At 38.5% G+C, this 18,608-nt stretch overlaps 1 protein-coding gene across 13 annotated transcripts in view; it reads left to right on the top strand.

Moving 5' to 3' along the window:
* The first annotated feature begins 205 nt into the window (after window positions 1-205).
* PLEKHA5 (pleckstrin homology domain containing A5) overlaps window positions 206-18,608 on the top strand; it is a 264,203-nt gene continuing 245,800 nt past the window's right edge. For 2 of the 13 annotated variants that reach the window (XR_005218221.1, XM_037845015.1), the window contains exons 1-3: window positions 206-539; window positions 707-786; window positions 3,003-3,060. Coding sequence is in view for 10 of the 13 variants with exons in the window: in XM_037845015.1 (XP_037700943.1) it covers window positions 448-539; window positions 707-786; window positions 3,003-3,060 (230 nt within the window). In the remaining 3 variants the exon portion in view is untranslated. The remainder of the gene's footprint in view (window positions 540-706; window positions 787-3,002; window positions 3,061-18,608) is intronic. The other 11 variants (XR_005218219.1, XM_037845006.1, XM_037845010.1 and 8 more) reach the window with 8 other exon arrangements.

Raw genomic sequence — 18,608 nt, 5'->3', positions numbered from 1 at the left:
AGAGAAAGAAAGCAGGGGGACAGGGATTTGGTTCCCTTGAAATCACGCTTCGGGCTTGGAAGCCGTGGGGCAAAGCCCTAGGGGCAGGACGCGTTTTTCTATCGATCCCGGAACCTCTGCTCCGGCGAGGGGGCGGGCGCGCGCGCAGGGGGGAGTCGGGGCGCGGGGCGCGGCGCCGGATCGCCCATCCTCCGGGCGCGCACCGGGGCGGCCGGCCAGGCGGCCGGGGAGGATGCGGAGGGGTGGCGACGCGGGCCGGACCCAGCCGGGGCGGCAGGGCAGGCGCCGCCCGAGGCGTAGGGCACGCGCGGGGACGCGCCGAGCCAGGGAGGCGCGCTCCGGCCGCACTCGCTCCGCGCTCCCTTCGCTCGCTCACTCCCTCCTCCCTCGGCAGCCGCGGCGGCAGCAGTAGAAGGCGGCGGCGGTGGCGGCGGCTGGGGATCAGACATGGCGGCGGATCTGAACCTGGAGTGGATCTGCTCCCTGCCTCGGTCCTGGACTTACGGGATCACCAGGGGTGGTCGAGTCTTCTTCATCAAGTAAAGAGCAGGGGACTACGCGGGGGGCCCGGAGAGTGCGGGAGGGAGAGAGGGAGGGAGGCTGGTGAGAGAGGGAGAGAGCCGCCGTCTGTGCCCCTGCAGCCCTCTCGGCTCGCTCCCGCGCCCCTACTCACACTCAGCCTCTGCCCCTTCTCTCACCCCTGCAGCGAGGAGGCGAAGAGCACCACCTGGCTGCACCCCGTCACCGGTGAGGCCGTGGTTACCGGACACCGGCGGCAGAGTACAGGTAAAGCCGAGTTCGGCCGGGCCCAAGCGGAGTTGTGCTCCGCCGAGAGGAGGCGGCAGAGCCCGGGCCGCCCGGGCTCCCGGCCACCTACCCGGGTCCACCGTCCCCGGGAGGCGGCAAGGTGGGGCCGAGGCCGGGCGGAGGCAGCCGCAGGTAGACGGGCCACGGGGCTCCGCTACCCGGACTTCTCTCGAGTCTCCAGACGCTTCTTTCTCCTCAGCCTTTCATCACCACTTCGACACAGCGCCCTCTCCCCTATCTCAATCCATACACCTCCACACCCCCAGGGTGGCCGGCTTTCCTCTCCCTGGAAACCTGGAATCCTGAATTTTTCCCGATCGACCTTTAGGAAGTCCTTTCCCACTCCCATCCCACCAACTAGGGACCCTGCCACTGGTCCCGCCAGGATAATGTATCCATATCCTCTCCTCCTCCCCGGAGAGCTGCCTCCTACCGTGCAGCTTCCTCCTCCTCCTAGGTGGGACTTGTGGGTAGGTGGTTGATAGGGGAGGAGGAGAGGAGTTTGGGGGTGCTACGATCCTTTCTGTGGTAGAGAATAGCTCCGGAAACGCTTGGCGCTCTCTCTCCTGCCACGGGAGGAGCAGCCGGAGCCGGAGGAGGTGTTTGCAGCTGCAGTTGCTAGCAATCCGGATTCAAAGTCCCCGGCAGCCGCACAGAGGTTGCCCAATACCGCCGGGAGGCGGTGGGCGTGCAGGAGGGTGTCCTGTGTATTGGCATTTACGCCCTAATTGGAGGGGGTCGTGAAGAAACGGATCTCTCTGGTGCGGTTGGTAGCTTGTTTGAATGCTAAATGTGAGTTGAGCTGGAGGAGGGCTGAGATGTAGCTTCAATGCTGGTCTGGCTTTCTTTTGTCATTTTTTGTTTACATTCGTGAAGCGTGTTTGTCTTTGAAATGTAACATGTGTTCTCTTATGGACTGCCTCTAGTTCTGGTGATTGCAAAGGTTTGAGAACACTTTGGGTTGAAAGTGAGACCGATTTCAGCAGTCATTTGGTGCTGGCTTCCAGGATACTTCTCTCTCCAACTCTGAGATTCCGTGAATTTCTTAAAGTTGCCAGGATATTGAACAAGCCTGCCTTTTCTATTAAATGCTGGAGTTTCGTGAAGTGACTAATACTTTCAAATTTGCTGAAAGGTGGAGGAGGAAGGGGAAGGCTGGTGTAGCAAGCAGGATGAGGTTACATTTTTAAGGCATTTCTGACTAATACACCTTCATATTTCTTAACTCCCAGGTGCAGTCTAGGACTTCAGTATTCCTTTTCAGTGTTTTGCATGCATGTTTCAGCTTTGGCCTCTTTGCATTTTATGGATAGTAACACATTTATTTCATAGTCAATTTAGTATTTAAATTATTTAGCCTAATCATCAGTTGTTTATTTTGCTTATGTAAATGTATGTCATAACTACCCCCACGGATTTGATAACATTCACACTGCAGAAAAATTTAATTCTCTTACGTGATTTCAATATTCTTTTTTTTTTTTCCTCTGCTTTGGTTTACTTTGACTCTGGTTTTGTACGCGCATCAATGGCATTTTTATGTCAGAGAGGTATTATGAAATCCAAGCCACTTGTCATTTATGAATAATATGAAGCACATAAAAATACCATCATTCACCTGAATCATTCCAGGTTTATTACTACACATCTCTTAAAGTCATGTGTATAGAAACATACTCATTTAAATATGCATGGTCAGATTTCTTTTCCCCTAATTGAGTATCTAGGAAGTTCTTCCTTCTCATTAACGACACTTATAGACGAATTTGTTTATGTTGCTGAAAAATATGATCGTGAAAAGATGTAATGTACCTAAGAAAAGGCAGGCATTGCCTTTGGTGCAGCTTTGTTTTTTTGCCAACCGTTCATGGGTATTTTACTTGGGATTAGAAGGCTTTTTTTTTGGATGCCTGAGCGTGATTCCTCTCCACCCTGATCTTTAAGGTATATAGTCATGTCAGATAATCTCTTAAATTGTTGATGCTTTCTAATGGCTTTAAATTTGAAGTGTCATTTTCCCAAAAATCATGTTGTATCTACTACCAATTTTATTGCCAGTCCTACAGTTCTTTTTAGTTAGAAATCTACTTAATAAATGAAAATAACTGATCGTGAAAATGAATAATTAAAATGGATAGAAACTTTTATTTTGTTATCCGATTGGAGTAATACTAATTATAATGTATATTTTTTAGATTTGCCTACTGGCTGGGAGGAAGCATATACTTTTGAAGGTGCAAGATACTATATAAAGTGAGTTTCCATTTTTATTTTTTTCCTTGGTAATTTGAATGTTGGGATTAATCTGTTGAATTTATATGTTACTCAAGTTATATTAAAATAGAGATTTTTAAAGGTTTATCATGTTGTTGACTTTAGTCTTTATTTTATGTAGTGTTGGAATTTGAGAGAAAAAATGACAGGTTTTTTTTGTTATTTGTTGGACATTGATTTGGAAATTAGACCCATTTATGGCCACAATAATACATTTTGGGGGCTTCTATATGTGTTCCTGATGTGTTCTTGTGTTGGAGCATTGTAGTTGTTTGTTTTTATCTGTATGATACTTAAAACTTTTAATTACCTGTGCTAATAGCTGTCAAATAAAAAAAGTCCTTGAGTTCTGTTAGTCTTTGTTTTGTTTTTTTAAATGAGTTCTGTTGATGTGTATTTTGACCAGAACTGTTAATGAGTAGCTAAAATGATGTAAAGCTGGTTACAGACTGATGAACAGTGACATGTCGGAAAGTAAGAACAAAGAGAAATATATACTGAATATTTCACAGCTGTCTGTTGGAGCATTAATCTTGCTTCAATATCTTTATCTAATTTAGCAAGTTTTTCTGATAGGTTTATGTTTGAATAAAAGGCTTTCAACAGAGTTTGCAGAAGAAAGATGACCAGTCCCAACCCTAAAACTTAATTCTATCAAATATTGAACTAATTTCTATTGAAAGTTAACTTGGTAGTACTTGGAAACTAGATACAATGCTTGAAGTTACCATGATGTAAGCAAATTTTTTTGCCCCTCCCCACCAAGGAAAAATAAAGGTAGATTTATCTTTGTTTTAAATTAGAAGCTGTTTTTGCCTAAGTGCTTGTCTTTGTTGTTTTAAAAAAATATGTTTAATTTTAAGGAACTGAGGCTTGAAAGAGAATGCTTAAATAAAGATTTGGTTGAGACTTAAGTAACTTATTAATAACAGATATAAAGGTGCCTTCATTTCATCAGGCCCAGTAAGTTGTTTTTACTGACACTTTTAAGAGGCCATCATACTTTCACTAAATTATAATTCCCATTTGGTTCTTTAAATTTTTTAGAAGGATATTTATATATGTCAAGGTATAGTTGTAGGTATTAAGAATGCTGGCTTTTGGGTATAGAAGTAGAGCAGAAGTAAGAGATGGGAATGGAATAGTTTCGTGGTATGGTCCAATTTTATAGTGTGGTCCCTCTCTGGGTATTTTTTGGTTAAATTTTTTATTTAGAGATCTTGCTATACATTATTATTAAATGGCCTAAAAAATAGAGGCTTGAGTACAGCACAGACACTAATTATTTTTCTAGTGGTTATTTTCATCCTGAAGTAAAGTGAGTTTTGTACTGCCATGAAAGGAGATGCTTCTGTTATTTGATGTAGCATTCATATTTCTGCAGAAAGACAGTCTTTTCAATTGAGAACATTTATTTTTATTCAATTTATTTTCAACTATTGTATATTAAGTCTAGCTGATTATAAAGAGTAAGGGTAACACTAGAATTTTCAGTAATTTATTTTCTGTGAATGTGTACATTCTTAGATGAATGTTTATGTGACAGTACAAAATGTTATTCTGTGTGGGCTGAATATGTATGCTTTAATTTAGAACTAAGCTGTTAGAAAGATTGTGAGTTTTCTTTTGTTTTAGTAGCTATTTTTATTAAATTTTCTTTAAGTTGAGTTTAACAAATTAGAATTTTATTTGAGTGCCATGCCTAAATAAGTTTCTCAGGAAAACTAGGACAGTATTAAAAAAGCTGTAATAATTTTATTTAACTCTGAAGACCATGTCCATAGTTTTTAAATGAATGGATTTTAATCTTGTGGCATTCATAGACAGGTGATAATTTGGTAAAAAAAAAAAAAAGTAGCAATAAGTAATTTATATTATGGAAATATTTTTTTTAAAATTGAGCATATTATGAGAATGTCACTCATTAAATTTCTTTTAAGTAAACTAATCGTTGACAAATTCTTGGTTTGCTGAATGCTGGTATCGCTTTACATTTTGGGTTATGTCAGAAGACTAATTTCTTTTAAGATTAGGAAAATCTCTAATGTAGGATAGGTATAATTTCCTAGAAGCTTTTTACTTGTATTGTTATGAGCAATTAGGGATGCTTTATCATTATAATATGATAAGGACACTACTTTTAGCTTAAACTTTATAATTTACAAATGATTTAATATATATTATTGTGGGAAATAGGAGAATTAATATTTCTGTTGTCACACCATGTAATAAAACAACAGAGACATGCCTTTGGAGTTTATGGTCTGCAAAGACAGCAAGAGGAGAAACAGCAGGCGCATGAACTAAATTTAGAATATTCAGGGTAGAGGAAAAGATAGGAGTCTGAAGTAGGAAATGATTAGTGTTGGTGGATGTGTTCAGTATTTTTTCTTTTTTAGATGAATAAAAATGGTTAATAAAGTTATGAGAAGGAGGAGATCTAGTGAGCAGGGTGGGCTTTATTCACAAGGGAAGAGGGAAGATAGCAAGGCCAGTGGAAGATGCAGCACATCAACTTCCTGCTGCTCCTAACCCGGCTCCCAGGAGGCTTCCATAGCGAGGAGGGACACCTGAAGAACTTGAATTGTTTCTACTTCATTACCAAGTGAAGTACATTTAACACTCAAATTATTTCTCTCTTGAACAAATGTTGGTTGCTGCTCAAAATGGCAGAGTACCGAAAAGAATTTATCTTTGGGTAGCATTTTAGTATTGACAGTCGTCTGGATGGGTCCTTGGGGAGTGAGAGCAGTGGAGTGGCAGTCACCGGAGCTGGGTGTACTCTTTAACTTCTGAGTGACTTTGGAGCTCAGCCTTCACATCTTTAAAGTAGGCAAGCTGGAAAGGCAACTTTCCATTCCATTCATTTCTAGATTTCTTTGTATTTTATACTGTTTTGTGAATTTACAATATTCTACAAAGTAATGGACTCAGTTCAAAAAGAGATGATGTGAGAAATATGGATAGCTACTTAGCTTTCGTACTCTGCTTAACTATTTTATTCTTTCCCTTTAAGCTTGGTATAAACAGTCTCATCATCTCACAGATAAGTGTAGAAGTAAGTAGTGCCAGAGTTGTGTATGCTTTCTTTTTTGCTCTTTGCTGCTTTTTGTGCTTACATTTTCCTTGGGGAAGGTTTGTATATAGATCTTCCCTGCAGAGCTGCATGGGAACAGATTTATTGCTAATGTCAACAAAGGACTTGATCAGAATAAGCGTTGTATAGAAGATTTGTAGTGGCTAATCAACTTTATATACTTTTTGAAATTGTTTGTTTAGATAAAAGTTTACAGTTAGGTAATAGAATATATTTTACTTTAAATTCATTTGGTAAAAAAATGATAATATTTGAAATGAATACTCTATCTTAAGATAAATATTTACTTTAATTTTTTTCTGAGAAAAGTAGTTTTTCTGTGTCCCCTAAGCTAACCAGCCTCTAAATTATTTTTTTTAAGTGTGTGTGTGTGTGTGTGTGTGTGTGTGTGTGTGTGTGTGTGTGTAAATACATACCCACAGAGTTGAGTTTAGTTTAGTTTCTATATTGCCTTTAAAACATTAATTCATGCTATTTATCTTTAGGAAGAACGATGAGAATTATTATTAGTGAGTTTTATAACCTATAAAGTGTAGCTTTAAATACTCCATATTCTTACTAGAAATCAAATATCTTAGCCCATAAAGTGTAGAAGATAATCTTATGTATTTGAAAGTTATAAAGCTTTCTGCTTACTCCTTGAAAATGTTGCTTAATGACTCTGTAATGACAAGTCATGGCAGCTTAAAGTGGATGTGTCATTGATTCTCCCTTTGTGCTTCAAAGTTTTAAGATGGTTGACCTCAAGTGCCAAGTAAATCTTAACAACAGTGCTCTCTGAATGGTGAGAAACTTTCTTCTGAATACTTGAAGGTTATTGTCTTATGTGACAGGATTGGGGATCAAAAAACAATCTTCACAGGATAGTGAATTAGTATGTAAATATTGTGAGGCTATATTTTCATATTGTTTTTTTCTTAAACTAAAATTTTAAATTCTGAAAATTGAACTTTTTCTCAGATGTGCAAATAGAGCAGTGTTTGATTTTGGCTAATGAGGTTTCATTTCAGTATTTGTGATAGCTGGATCTAATGTGTACCAAGAATTTCAAACCTACCTACAGCTAAGAGAATTGTAGAATGAATTAGCCATTTAAGATTGCAAGTGGGAAAAAAAAAATCTTTCTCCATAGAGTATCAAAATGCAATATATGAGTGAAGAGGGGGAACTTAACATAACTGCCAAAAAGAATACTAGAATAAATTACTATGTATTTGATATTTTAACTTGGTTACTTTAATACTATAATATTTTAATCAGATTATGATTACTAGAACAATATAATGCTTCAGAATAACTCATGGACACTTTTTCATATTTATAATGGAAGAGTTTTGCACCATAATATATAATTTCTTAGATGTGTAAAGCACTTTATGCTAATTCATTAGGTATAACACAGCTATGAACTATGATCTCAACCTTCAAGGAACTTACAATACAGAGAAAAGTATGTCAATTATTAAAAGGGAGACATAGTGTACAGAACTGGATTTATTGAGTGTAGGTACTTTGGCAAAACATAAAACTCATTTTATCCTAATATTTGCTCTTTATTGTTATCTTTTTATCTTTTTCTTGTTCTTTCCCCCAGATGATAAAACTGAAACTCAGAAAGGTTAAGGTCTTACAGCTTCACTGTCACTGGCTTTCAAATTAAGGTCTCTGGGTTAAAACCCCTCTATATATACCAAAAAAAAAAAATACAGGGCACTATAAGCAGGCCCTATAATGTGTGTCCCTCCATACATGGTTGGTTGCTTGAGACTAAAGGTATATCATTTCATAGGAACTGGAACAGTGGTTAGGCCAGTAGGCCAACCCACTAACCCACTCCCAGAAACCTGTTGGCTAGTGTTATTTTAACAAGGTGTTGAAACTTGGTCATTCCTCTCCATCCACTCACGAGTGCCTAGTAAATGCCAGGTGCTGTTTAGGTGCTTAGGACAGGGAATCACATCAACAGGGGCCCTGCCCACCTAGAGCCTACAGACATTAAACCAAAAAAGGTATAGACGTGTAATTTAAAATGGGGTTCTTGAAAAAGGAATAGTACAGCATGCTGTGACAGGTTTTGAATGTTTACCATAAATAAAAGTGTTTCAATTATAAAATTGCATTTAGTCTCAAGGTTGGGGTGCCAGAAATATTTGTGTGTTTCCTAGGCAGGATTTCCAGTCACAGTGGGTTTTGTTGTAGAATCCTGTCGCCCTTCTTTTCAGCTCCAGGACCATTATTAAGAACCAGGCCTGCCCAGTAGACACTCCATGTAGTTCCCACGATTTACCTTAATGCCTGGCATCTAGTCACCCTCTAAACAAATGGTATCTATGATGATGGCTCCTAGTCTTTTAAGTAGTTAACCATGATAGAAAAAGAGGAGCCCCCAAAATTTAAGAACCTTTTCTTGATATCTCAAATGAGTTTTTTTCCCTAATTTGGATAGACCCATTTGCTTGTTTTCTTCTTATGCTCAAAGCTGGTGATTGTTTAGAAAGGGAGAGGAAGTGAAAATGGAAAGATACAAAAGATTGAAGGGTAAAAGAGTTGGTGGCCCTAGAGACTGACCTGGTGCAAACATCCTTGTCTACCTACCTCTTGTCACCCCCATGAATGACAAAGGTTACTGATAGTAAAAAGGTTTCCTAGCATTTGCTGACAAATGCTCTTCTGCAGTGATCTTTTCCTGTTTATAAAACCGATATGTCTAAGTAGGGTTAATGATGAAAAGTTACATGTATTAATGTATGTGTAAGTTGGAGTTAATGGTGTGAAAAATGTTAGTAGTTGTGTGTCATTTGGTGTCATAAGAATTCAGAGGAGGAAAAGGCCCGTTAATTTGTGCCATCCTGGAAAGGGTGGATGAACATGACAGGTGTTGAGCTGGGCCTGGGGAGATGGATGGGATTCAGATGGGTGGATGTGGATGACTGATAGGACTCATTCATGGGGTGGGAGCATGTGTAGCATGTATGCTGAAAGGTGAGAACTTCTCTGCTGTGAAGTTATGTGGAAAATGCTGGGTAATGGGAGGTAAAGCTAGGAATGCTGTTGGAAGTCATACTGTGCCTGTGCTTCGAATACCGGGCTGAGGTTTTTATTTCCTAGGCAAGCAATTGCAAATTGTTTTGTTTTGTTCTGTTATAATATTGAAAACATAAAGTTAAGATTTTAAGGAAGATTTTAATATAGACAGTGTGGATTAGAAAGGGGCAAACCTGGAGTCAAGGAAACCAATTCTGAGTCTGTTGCTGTAATCTGAGAGTCAGTTGATTGAACCAAGTTGGTGGCAGTGGGGATGGAAAGGAAGGAGGCCATTGATCAAAGATATTAAAGAGGAGTTGACAGGCCTCAGGAGTCCTGCTGAGCTAAGGGGTTGACAGAGAAAAAGAGGTCAAAAGCAACTCAAAGCTTTTGTGTTTGAATTGCTAGAAGAATGATGGTACCCTTCACTGAAAGAAGGGAGTAGGGGGTAGATTCCTAGGTGTTGATGATGGTTTGGTTTTTGAGCTGTTATTTTTAGAGGACATAGAATTTTAGGTGACTAAAATCTGGCCCTTAAAAAGGACTCCTAACTTTATCTTTTACTCCTCCCCCACAAAAAAGAAAACATAACCTTCTCCTCCCCCCCAAAAAATCCTGTCTCAGCTCCTAAGGAACCCTGGATCTACATGTAGATCCAAGTTGGGAATTTCATATTCATTCATCCCGTTCTTCATTTAACAAATGCTTATTGAGTATTTACTGTATGTGAAGCACTTTAGGCTTTGTGAATGAAAATAGGCATGGACCCTGCTCTTAAGGAGCTTATAGATGAATTAGTGGGATAATAAAATAATCACTCAACTATACAGTTACAGACTGTGATAAATGTTGTGCAGTATAATCATGTTTTGACTTATATATATTGGCGGCCTTAGCCCAATATGGGGGATACTGGGAGAGGTCTATTTCACAAATGTAAATAGTATCCTGGTCTTAAGACTGAGCCACAACCAAAGTGAAGGTATTGCCATATCTAAAGAAAGACACAGTGGGTAGGATTGGTCTGGAATGGAAATTTAGAAAAAGGAAAAAGTCTGCAGCAGTAGTTGGCAGTGTCCATCAAGTGCCATCCAATAGAGAGGGAGGCTTAGCCAACTGATTTCGATTATTATTTCAGTCTCAGTGGCAAGGTCTTCCAATCATTCATACACTTATTCTTTCTTTCAATTCTGTTTAACACGTTTTGAACTCATAATTTTGTGTCTTAGCGCTTAGGATAACATCAGTGAGCAAAATAGGCCAAATAACCCTGTCCTTCTGGGGAGTGACGTTGTGGGGGAGAGAATGTCAGACAAAGTAAACATAGTAAATAAGTGCTATAGGGGAAGAAAAAATAGAGCAGAGTACGGGAGATCAGGAGAGGAGTGATGTGCAGTTTTTAACAGGGTGGTTAGGCTAGGCTTCATTGAACTTCAGCAGAGACTTGAAGGTGGTGAGGAGATGGCCATGAGATTTTCTGGGGTTGAGCATGTCAGGTTGAGGCAGCAGCCAGCACGAAGGTTCTAAGGTGGAAGCCTGGGTGGGGTGTTTGAGAAATAAGAGGAGTGAGTGTGGGAGAAAACAGAGGTGAAAGAGAAGTTAGAGGACCAGACTGTTTGTGGGCCTAGTTGGTTGAAATCGGTGGACACTGGTGTTACTCGAAATGGCAAGCCAGTACAGCTCTGGTCAGATGAGACACGTGGCCCTCCTTCATCCTCTGAAAGGGTCACTCGAGCTCCTGTGTTTAGACCAGTTTGTAGCGGCCTAGGGAGCCCTCCCAGACTAGGTTCTGTCCCCTGACAGACTCTCTCCTTATGTTTCTCCTTCTTAGCACTTAATAGTAGTTTGATTAAACATTAATTGTATAATTACTGTATTTCTTTCTAAGCTGCCAGTGATTGTAAGTTATACCATTGATTTATTAACAGCTTTTAGGGAATAAAAAGAGAGACATGACCATATTAAACAAACTCCTTTATCCTTATTTCAGAAACATTAATATATTTAAAAAGTATGTGTTAGAATCAAGGAAACACTTGTTTAATACCTGTTTCCCCACACTCCAGGTGGTAGGTAAGCTTCGTGAAAAGCTGTCTTGTTCAGTGCTGTAATTTTAGTCCCTTCGCCTGAGCCTTTCTCCTGGTAGATTTTCAGTAAATCTTTGTTGTTTTAATGTATTTTGATGACATAAAACTTAATTCCATGCTATTCAGAAACTTTATAATTTGACTTTTCATGGAATTTAAATATTTTGTCCATCTTTCTCAGCATAAATTAGTAAATCGGCTGTATCTTAGTTTGGTATATGTGATTCCACTCCAAGACACAGATAGGATCTGCTCAGAGGCCTGATTTTACAACCTGATCTGTGATGAAGCCAAGGTAATTAGGGCCTTATGAGGTCTCTTGGGAGACAACCAACCAGCTTCTCCAGACACCCAGTCTTTGCCATTGACTATCCCATTTTTATTCAGAAACTTTCACAGTTCAGGCTTCAGTTGAACTGAAGCTATTGTGGTTTCAGGAGAATAAGGATTTTACAGAAGTCTATACTATAGGTAATAGTATGGATAAGGTGAATATAGACCAAATCTTTTAATACTGAAATGCTGTCCCTTAGAAACCTCAGAGAAGTTCAGCTGATACAGGATTCAGAGCTCTTTGGGGAACTTTTTGACCACTTAGGTGCCTCTGGGCTGTTAGCAGTCTGAGGGTAGAGACAGTCTCGTAATCACTGATGCACATCCAGTACCTGGCATATAATATTAGACTTTAAAATGAAGACCTAGAACAGATTGTAAGAAAAACCAGTCCCTTTCTCAAAATCTGAACCTTCTGGGTCTTTTTCTGCTTCTTACCTGTCTTCTTAGGAAGTATCCATGACCCAAAACCAACTGGTGAAAGCACAGAAGGGGACCTTTTCACGTTAATTCCAAAAGTAATACAAATGAGTTCTTCAGGGCTTTTCCTTGACCACTATTTTTTTTTGCCACAGAAAGCTTTTCCTACTTGCCCAGAAAAATAATTGCCCACCGTTCCAAATTATACCCATCTAACTTTTTGGTTTTTTGTTTTTGTTTTTGTTTTTGCATATATGCATGATAATTTTTAATATTACTGAGAGTAAACTACTATATATATAAGAAAATAAGCAACACTAAACAAATATTTCATGTAGTTTCCTGAAATGAGAAAGTCCCATTCTAAATAGTAAATATAATCTTGACAAAATAGTGTCTTTGACTTCATATATGCAAATGACAAAATTTCACTTCTAATTCCATTTCTGTAGGCATGGGAAGTCCTGGTACACTTGGAAAAGAAATCATATTTATGAACATAATATTTTTCTAATATTACCTAGAATTTTTATTAGCACATGTGTTTCTATACTTGTGGAAAATTAAAACAACATTAAAATTATACAAAAACACAAAGGGATGTTAACTATTCTCTAGCTAACAGATTTTTCCACTTCTAGGGAAGAAATACTCTAAGGAATCTACTTGGACATCAACAAATACATTTATATATAATCTCTTTTAATACGACCAACCACCGTCTAACTTTTTTTAATCTAAATGCCAAGGTACCTTCTCTAGATCCAAATTTAATGATCTTGGACAAGGACTTTGACTAGCTTGGATCACACAGCCATTGCTGGAGAAGACACTGGCCATTTAATGTTTGGTCATTGTCCTGTGGCTGGAGCCAAGATACTGTTTTTGGAAAATCCTTCAGAAACCATGTGACTTGAGAGGCAATTCACCATAGAAGTCAGGGTCCCTGAGAGACTGAAACATAAGAGGTCTCCTGCTCCTCCCTTGTAGTAGAGGGCAAAGTGCCTGAGGGTGGAAGAGACAGTGTATCCTAGCACCCTGTGGACTCCTGGGGAAAGTAAGCCATGGTACTTCCAGGAAGTTTTTTGCCTTACATTGCAAAGGGAGTAATTGAGGGTATGGAGAGTAGGTCAGAGGATGGTTCATTCGCCGTCCTGAGAGAATGAAAAGGAAGTGTTGAATTATGAAGAAGAAACAGTAGGTGCCAATTCTAGACTGACTCTCATGAACAAGTGAGATTGAGGAAAACAGCTTAAATTTAGCACAGTGGCAGTAGACACTCACGTGATAAACATTCCACCCTGCTATGTTAGGACCGGGATTCCTTTGGGCACTTCTGAAGTTGCTGACCACTTCAGAGAATACGTTGTCAGTGCCTGAGTAGTGTTTCAAAAGGCTGCTTGCTCTAGATGCTCAACAAGGGGAATTGGTCCCCCGCCTCATCCTTTCTAAGTGATTGTGATTCTTTATACTCGTCATTTCTTTGGACAGGCATGGTCTGAGGAAAAAAAATTGCCTGAGATGAAAATCTAGTTTTAGTCTTCATATTGATTTAATTCCAACAGTTTTTGCTGAAGTTGGTTGCAAGTACATATAATATCCATTTTATTATATATTTATTATATGGCTCTTCAAGCTAAAATTTAAAACTTAGTAAAATGGCAAAATTCTGAAAAGAAATAAGGGAATCCTTGGGCAGTTTTCATAGTACAAAGCAATGATGTGGGGAAAGTAACATGTTAAACTTAATGTAATTTTTTTCCTCTGTTGAAGATTTATGTGTTATACTACAACATTTAATCAAAAGATCCCACCCAAAGTATATCTGCCCACACAAGACTGCATTAAAGAACATGGCTTTTTATGGGGTACATAACAGATTCAAACCAGCACACATAGTTATTGTTTTAAGCCATGGATTGTTTTGGATGAAACCAAACCTTATTCAGCAAAATTCATTATGCAAGTTTATTCAACTTTGATAATCTATTTATTACTTTCTTCAGTCACTGCCTCTGAGGAAATTTAAAGGTAGCTGATGCAGAGTCTGTGTGGAATAGGGATAGTATTTTAGTTATCTGTTGCTACATAACAAAGCACCGAAAACGTAATGGCTTAAAACAACGTTGATTTATACCGTCTCATTTCTGTAAGTTGACTGGGCTCAGCTGGGCAGTTCTTCTGTTCCATGTGGTAAAATGAAGTCATTCGTGTGGCTGCATTGAACTGGAAGCTTGGCTGGGCTGAAACACCCAAGGTGGCCCCTTGTCCTCTAGGATCTCTCTTCTTGTGGCCTCTCATCGAGTGGTCTAACTCAAGCTGCTTTGTAACATGACAGCTAGCTTCCAAGAGGGAGCATTCCAAGAGAAAAAATCCTGGTGTGCAGGAGTTTATAAAACCTCTGCTTGCCTCATGCCTTCTAATGTCTTTTTGGCCAAAGCAAGTCATATGGTCAAGACTAAAGTCAAAAGAGGGAGAACACTACCTCAGGGTGTGAACTCTGGGATGTGTTGTTCATTGCAGGCCTTTGGTGTCCTGGTTTACCACAGATGTTAAATAACTTTCACCTGGTATTGCAACTCTGATTAGCAGTAGCCCTTTGGAGCAGAATACAGAAGAATTCAGGGACCAACTTCTGGATCAGTGGGAAAACATAACAGTGATTAGCTAGTGATCTCTTCATGGGCTTAGGTGAAGAGATGGACATACTGGTACATTTACCATCCCTAATTTAAAATCTGTGAATTTATATTATAAAGTCACAAACCTAAAAAAATAAAAGCAATTCATGAACTTGCATGTAAGCCCAGATTAAAAACATTTGAGTACTTGGGAAAATTGAGTCAAACTTTTATTCATCCTGGTTTCACATTGACATTCAAAACTTCCGTAATGGTATAAGATATAAATAATTGGTATCTTATGCTAGACTAGTTTGACAAGTTACCAAAATACCAAAATACCCATATTTTACACCAGGAACAGTTTCCCATTGCTATGGGGAAAAGCTGTGCAAAACTGAGAGCACAATGAATCAAAAAACCCCGAATGATAATGAAGCATTCACTTCCTAAACTCCTTTGGGAATTGGATTTGGCATGACTACTGGACCAATTTGTGAAATACCTTTAGATTAATTTATGGTTTTACTATTTATGGTTTACTATTGGGCTAAACTTTCTTCTAAAAAGTCTTCACCATTTTATATTAACATTAGCAGTGTATAGAAATAACCTTTTACTATATCCTTGCCAGCACTTGATATTATCAGACTTAAGTTTTGGCTAATCTGATGGGCAAAAATAGTATCTCGTTTGAATTTGCATGTTCCTGATTTCAGCCATGCTTTGCATCTTTTCCTATATTTGATGCCTGTTTGAATCCATTCTGTGAATTGCCTGTTTTATATATTTCTCCATTTTTCTGTTGTTATTTTTCTTAGTGATTTATATTATATATTTGTTAGTATTTTTTATATCTGGGCCTGTTAGCGTAGTTGAATTCTCCAAAATATTTTGGTTGTGCACCCCTACAAGCAAAGAGAAGAGTGTACAGTCTTAATTATCTGCGTATTTATTTATGCACACGTACTGCTGTGAATCCCCGTCTTACATATTAGTAAAGCTTATTTTTTTCTTATTTTATTATGGTTTAAAAATAAGTGTAAACAGGAATGATAAATACTTTTTCCCAAACCCAGTGGAAAGTGTGTAGTGTGCACCCACCTAGGAAAGTTCAGAACACAATATGATTTAGGCCCTTTCCTTGCCAGTTAGATTTGCCAAGAGAAATAAACCCCTCTCTTCTATCACCAACGTGCATCTGTGTATGCCTGTGGACACTGAGTGCTGTATGAAGTGGAAAATAGCCACTCGTCAGCTGGTCAGACCTTAGCTCTATTACCTCTATTAGTCACATTACTTTGAGAAAATTGCTTAATCCCTTGGTGGACCTGATTCCTCATGTGCCTATTTTGTAGGCTTAAGATATTGTGAGTTAATTTATATGAACAAACTTTAAAAAAACTGTAAGGCATGTTACAGATATGAAATACATGGGTATTTGTCTTGCAGATTCATGACACTGGGTGTTACAACAGGCTTCGGTGTCATTTATCCTGGAAAACAACTTAAAATGCATGGCCTATTAATAATAACTCAGAATTGTCATCATTTAGAGTGTTTTCATCTCATGTAGATTTTAAACCTCTTGTTATATATAATAGTCAATAAATATTTGTTGATGGTGATATCATGTATATTTAATAATATATTTATTTGGTTTTTAAAATCCTGTTTTCTATTTAAGAAAGTCCTGTGATTTAGGTATTAGAAGTCTGTTTAAAATGCCCAGACAGTGGCACTAAGGGAACTTTTTTTAAAGAGTTAAGTAGCCATTGTCCAGGGCTACAAATAAAAGGTAGGACCTAGCTTGAATATATTCTCTCCAGATTAGTGGAGAACTTAAGGCATTGTAACATTAGATACTCTCATGTAGGCAGCTTGAACTGAATTAAAAGGAGAGAATACTGAAGGCAGTGTATTGTATAGTGTACCCAAGAGTGATATGAAAAGGTGATTTTGAATGTAGGGGTTGTTGGTGTTTGAAAAAGTTATTTTATAAGGTTTCTTTAAATAAATGAATTTAACTGTAGAATAAATTAATAATATCTGTAAAAGGAGGTCAGAGTATGGGGGGGTGGTGATCAAAGGACTAAAGCCCTCATCATTAATAAAAAGGAATAAGAAAATTGGGATTGCAACTCTCTAAATATATATGTTTGAAGTATTTTAAATATATTAATACTCAGTCTTGGCAAAGGTGCTGGAAAACAAGAACTCTCAGGCACTGCTGGCTGGCACAGGCAGAGCCCGTGACCAGTAGTAGCATAAATAGGCTAGGACTAAGAACTCTGGGTGTAGGCCAAGTGGGGTCACATTCCTTCTGAACACTCTTCTCTTCTTTCCTCTCATTTAATTCTCAAAACAATCCCAGACAGTAGAAAGCAGTACAGGTCAGTCCAATTCAAGTCAATAGACCCACCTAGGTGAGTGGGAAGGGGAGGCTACGTGTATGTTTTTTATTTGTACTTTTAAAAATTTAGTTACTTAAGCTCCTGGAGGAGGTAGAAGACAGTATGCAAAAAAGAAATGAAATTATTTTTTGAATTTGGAAAAATAGATACATTTCTTAGAAATAGTTCACACTGAGAAATTTTTCTATTTCAGAAAAGTGATAAAAGGATAAGGAAATCAACTGCTTGTTTTTCCTTATGCAATGGAATCCCAGGTCCTTTTTTAAAAAAAACATTTATCTATTAGTCCAGATTTTTACAACATCAAATCAACCCCCAGTTACCCTTCTGTGAATGATTTTCAAGTCCAGTTGCCATTCTTTTCTCAGTGGAGCTTCAGAAGAAGCTCTAAATTGGAACTAAGCAGTATTATTGGTAAGGGAAATAAAATCCTTTGATGTGGTTCTAAATCCTTTTGGTATATAAAAGTTCCTGCCTGGCCTATTGCTAAAGCCTCATGGCAAAAGAGGACCCTAAAATTAAAATATTTCACAGTTAGTGATTTCATTTCCTCAGAAGCACTGATTGAAGAAAGTAATAAATAGATTATCAAAGTTGAATAAACTTGTATAATGAATTTTGGTGAATTAGGTTTGGTTTCATCCAAAACAATCCATGGCTTAAAACAATAACTATGTGTGCTGGTTTGAATCTGTTATGTACCCCATAAAAAGCCATGTTCTTTAATGCAGTCTTGTGTGGGCAGATATACTCTGGGTGGGATCTTTTGATTAGGTTTTGCCCATGGAGACGTGATCCACCCAGCTGTGGGTGAGACCTTTTTTTTAAATTCAATTTTATTGATACATATTAATTTTATTAATATATATTTACATACCATATAATCATCTAAAGTGTACAGTCAATTAATTATTCACCGTACCATTATCACCCCAATCTATTTTTTGAACATTTTCCTTGTACCAGAAAAAGTGAAGATAAGAATAAAAAATAAAAGTAAAGAAGAATACCCAAACACTCCCCCCACACCCTATTTTTCATTCAGTTTTTTGTTCCCATTTTTCTATTCATCCATCCATACACTGCATAAGGGAATGTATCCATAAGCTTTCACAATCACACTGTCACCTTTTGTAAGCTACATTGCTATACAATCGTCTTCAAGAGTCAAGGCTACTGGGTTGCAGTTTGATAGTTTCAGGTATTTACTTCTAGCTATTCCAACACATTAAAACCTAAAAAGGGTTATCTGTATAGTGCATAAGAATGCCCATCAGAGTGACCTCTCGACTCCATTTGGAATCTCTCAGCCACTGAAACTTTATTTCGTTTCATTTTGCATCCCCCTTTTGTCAAGAGGATGTTCTCAATCCCGTGATGTTGGGTCCAGATTCATCCCCTGGAGTCATATCCCGCCTTGCCAGGGAAATTTATATCCCCAGGAGTCAGATCTGTGGGTGAGACTTTTTGATTAGATTATTTCCATGGAGGTGTGGATCTTGATTAGTTTACTGGAGTCCTTAAGAGAGCT

This window comes from Choloepus didactylus, chromosome 8, assembly GCF_015220235.1.
Source record: "Choloepus didactylus isolate mChoDid1 chromosome 8, mChoDid1.pri, whole genome shotgun sequence".
Classification (NCBI taxonomy): Eukaryota; Metazoa; Chordata; class Mammalia; order Pilosa; family Megalonychidae; genus Choloepus; species Choloepus didactylus.
This window is presented reverse-complemented; position numbering and strand designations above follow the sequence as displayed.